We start from the raw sequence: 4374 nt of genomic DNA, 5'->3' as shown, positions 1-4374 counted from the left end.
GGTTGATGGGAGGCTCAGGGGTGGTGGTCGGCAGGGCTTGGGTGGTCACAGCTTCATAGTCTGGAGCTGGACAGAGACATGGGGGACAAGCGAGGTCGCCTCAGTCCGCAGTTCAGCATATAAAGGAGTATATTGCAAAAATAAGACAGGAAGGGGCAGAATCTTGCCATCCACAGTGCCTCTAGCTCCTATTTGTCCGGTGTCTTTAATGGTTCCTTCCCATCACCACACCATCTGCACCCCTGCCTCACCCACCACCTACCAGCACCCCCTTGACCTGTCCCTCTCTCTCCAGCAACCCCCTCTCCTCTGAACACAGTTCCACGTAGCTACCGTGCCCTGGGCTCCCTCCACTGGGGTCTCGCGGCATGTCACTCCCTTTGGCTCAATGTCTTTGCTCCCTAACAGCCCAGAACCCCTTCCCCAAACAGAAACCTGCTGTGTTCCTGGGCCTGTTCCTGTCCATCGGACTCAGCGTTTCCCACTCTCCGCTAAGCTCTTCTTGAATGTCCTCCTCCCCACACCTGTGGTCTCACCTTCCTGTTTTGGGTGACCCTCACCTCTCACCTGCGCTCCTACCTCCCTACTGCTGTCCCGGCCTCCCTCCCCAGCCGTCCTGCACAGGAGACCAGAATGAGCCTTTAAACACACATCTGATGGTGTCAGTCTTACTTAAAACTGTGTACAAACCTCTGTATTCCCAGGAGCAGTCCCTGGCTTCCCGAGCTGTCCCTACCTCTCCACCCCATCTCAAGACTATCCCCTGACTCAAAGCATCTCATCCAAAACCCTCTCATGTGTCATGATGCTCCTAGTTTCCAGGCTTGTGCACCAGCTGTGACATCGTTGACCTGATGCGGTCCTTGTCCTATTACTAGCTGTCACCGCACTAACGCCCGCCTGACCTCAGTTCCTAGCTGTCCGGTGGGTGCCTGTGGATAGGCTGGCCTGGCCCCGGGGCTCCTGTCATACCTATATCCTCCTTCACCTGATTTCCTGGTTCACAGCCTGCCTCCACAGGACCGTGAGCCCCATTAGGATGAGAACTTGTCTCTCTGCTGTGTTTGAGATTTACCCCTGCGAACTCCCACAGTGCTTGGCTCAGAGCACCCACATCTTAGTTGACCCATTGCAGTCATAAGTATGATACTGTCTGAACCGTGAGGTCTGAAGGTGCTGCAGGCAAGACGCTGCATTTGAGCACCTGACATCTTCCATCACACTCCAGAGTCACTCCATAGAGGCCGAGCCTCTGAGAGGGACCAGGGGTGCCAGTATGATTCCCTCCGTCAGATTCTAAGAAAGCATCCAATTCCTTGGTTGTGAGGACATTGCTACTCAAAGTGTGGACCTCAGACGCAGCAGCAGAGCATCCTGGAGGATCTTGTGCTGCTGAACGAATGAGCCCTTTACCAAGATCCCCAGGCCGGCGATGTGCAAAAATAAGCAGATGTGCAGGTGGGAATATTTGTTTTCATGAAGATGGTAATAAAGGGAAAATCTTCTAGGGTCTGTCTTCCCCACCCTGCCCGCCCTGCCATCACTTACCAGTCACGCCCACGGTGGACACGGGGCCCACACGCCGACCCCCGTGCAGGCCGTACAGGTGCATCTTGTACTTGCGGCCCGGCTCCAGGCCCTGCACGGCGACCTCGCTCTCCTCACCCCCAACACGCACCACCTGGGGCCGCCCTTCCCTGTCCTTGTACTGGATGGTGAAGGAGTCGAAGTGGCCCTGGGGGACGGTCCAGGAGAGGCTCAGCGAGTCTGGGGAAGACCCCGTCACTGTCAGGTCTCCCAGGAGGGGTTCCTTGGGGGGCTCCGGGGCCTCCGTGCTGGGCTCCTTGGGGCTGAGGGTTTCCTCCACAACCTCCTGGGGCACTGAGAAAATAGAATGCAGGTAGAGGCTTAGATGACAACTTGCTTTTCTGGTGCTATCTATAGGGACAAGTTCGTCATGCTAAAATACTCTGTAAAGTATAAGATTTGAGGTTGGCGTAGCCGTTGGATTGGCCATTTAGTTACTCATTGTTGAGAGAGCTGAGACAGGCTCCCTAACCCCTATCACAGATTTGCTAGCAGATACTATAAACCTGCAGAAGGCAATTCGGACACTTGTGTAGGAGCCAAAATAATGCTCATTTCCTTTGACCCAATAATCTCATTTCTGGGCAGCTATCCTAGAAAATTATTAAAAAGCAGGAAAAAATTGTATCATAGGAGTTTGTTATGGGATTATTCATGACAGCAAAATATTTCAGGGACCAAATGACCCATATAAAATGATTAATTTTGTTATGGCACTTCTACTGCGAAGTATCAAATAGCCATTAAAGTGATGATTAATGCAGGTTGTGTAGCCACAGGATAAATGCTCACAATATAACTTGGGTGCAAAAAAAGGTAAGAGCCAAGAATTAGATGAACACTCTGCAACTTTAAAACATGCACTACACTGAAAATGCAGAGAGAAAGAGGATGTGTTATGTACATTGTTATGAATGAAAGTTGTTGGGTCAAAAGGTGGTCTGATTTTTTTCCTGTTTTTCAACTTTCTATCGTGTTGCTATATTCTTCTAGAAAAATGCAGACTTAAAAAGAATTTCTGGATTATAAAAATTAATAATCCGGTGGAAGGTATGGAGTGAGATATGGGTCCCCTCTACTTTGTGTATATTTGGGATTCACCTTGATAGGGAGTAAAAAAACCCGAGCTGTGAATGAGAGTTAACAGCCTACCTTTAGGGTGCGAATTGTTCTAATGTCCACTTTCGAATGTGTTCCCTATCATTCCCTCCCCGAACACTATTGTGAACACATATATGGAAATGAGGCCTACTCCCCAGGAACGAAGGAAGCTGAGTGAAATGGTTTCTCTGTGTGCACTATCTTCAGGAGAAGAGAGAACTTTACCTAGATGCTCACTTGGTGTCACAGAGGCAACAACTAGCCCTCTGAAGCATCCATCCCAGAGGGAATAGGTTCTTCCACATCCTGAGGCTCTCTCGAGATATCGTCAGCAGGCATAAGAATCTGGCTGACAAAGACTTAGAGAAGCAAGTCTGACTGAACTGTTGGAATTGAATCCACCTTGTGATTTTTCCTCCTATTTCTTAGGGACTAGAAACTGTCTTTTTCATAATTAGAAATAAAATAAGTTACAAGAGTGATTCGTGGTGGTGGGGTGTGGACAAGCAGTACAAAAGACAAGACATTATCTTAAAAAATTTCCCCGATTATAAAAGAAATGTGTGTCATTTAAGAAAATCCGGAGAACATAGAATAAAACAAAAAAAAAAATGGAACATTCTATTCTGTCCCACAAACATGCATCCCATGGGATATGTTTCCTTCCAGTTTTCTTCCCATGCATGTTATGTTCAAGTGGTTGTGATTAACATTATTAAAAAAAAATTTGGGCTTTTTCAATGCGATATTATAAAGTAATTTTCTTAACGTTAAAACATTTCAATGATGGCATAATAGCTCATCTTTTAGGTGTTATCTAATTATTTAACCATCCTAATAGAGTTGAATGTTAAATTCTTTTTTTCTTTTCTGTTTTCTCTTTTTGTTTTTCTTTTTTGTTATAACAAAGAATGCTGTAATTAAGATGGAAGAAGAGGAATTCTGGTAAAGTCAGATTTAGCCTGTGCCTGACACATTTGAACTTCAGAAGAAGCCAGTGACTGACCATCAGAAGAAGGTCATACCAGTGTAGATGATGAGGCTGCAGGTTGGTAAAGGTCAAACCACTAGGCACGGGCCACAGCCCAGGGCCATGTAGGGGGGAGTGGAAGCAGAGCCAAGGCCTCGACCCTCAGGGGCTGACAAAGAGCAGAACAGTCAACCAGTCAACCAGTTTACCCAGGAGAAAAAAGTACTTCTCCCTAGAGACACCCAGAGCACCCCGCCACTCACCGGTCACACCCACAGTGGACACGGGGCCCACACGCCGACCCCCGTGCAGGCCGTACAGGTGCATCTTGTACTTGTGGCCCGGCTCCAGGCCCCGCACGGTGACCTCGCTTTCCTCACCCCCAGCACGCACCACCTGGGGCCGCCCGTCCCTGTCCTTGTACTGGATGGTGAAGGAGTCGAAGTGGCCCTGGGGGATGGTCCAGGAGAGGCTCAGCGAGTCTGGGGAAGATCCTGTCACTGTCAGGTCCCCCAGGAGGGGCTCCTCGGGGGACTCCGGGGCCTCCGTGCTGGGCTCCTTGGGGCTGGGGGTCTCCTCCACCTCTGTGGGGAAGGGGGTCTCTTCATCTATAGCTGAGAAACACAGACACAGAGAGGGTGAGGCAGGGTCTGTAGATATGTCCTCAAATTTTAGGTGAAGGATGGAGAAGCCATGGTGATGACTGGGGGACCTGC

At 49.2% G+C, this 4374-nt stretch overlaps 1 protein-coding gene across 1 annotated transcript in view; it reads right to left on the bottom strand.

Moving 5' to 3' along the window:
* The window catches only part of TNXB (tenascin XB), a 75221-nt gene that overhangs the window by 17512 nt on the left and 53335 nt on the right, over positions 1-4374 (bottom strand). Inside the window, 3 exon segments of the mRNA XM_025046003.1 lie at positions 4-60; positions 1549-1881; positions 3922-4024. Coding sequence (XP_024901771.1) covers positions 4-60; positions 1549-1881; positions 3922-4024 — 493 coding nt within the window.

Source organism: Pteropus alecto, unplaced genomic scaffold (genome assembly GCF_000325575.1).
Source record: "Pteropus alecto unplaced genomic scaffold, ASM32557v1 scaffold400, whole genome shotgun sequence".
Classification (NCBI taxonomy): domain Eukaryota; kingdom Metazoa; phylum Chordata; class Mammalia; order Chiroptera; family Pteropodidae; genus Pteropus; species Pteropus alecto.
The sequence above is the reverse complement of the archived record's forward strand: the minus strand, read 5'-3'. Positions and strand labels throughout refer to the sequence as shown.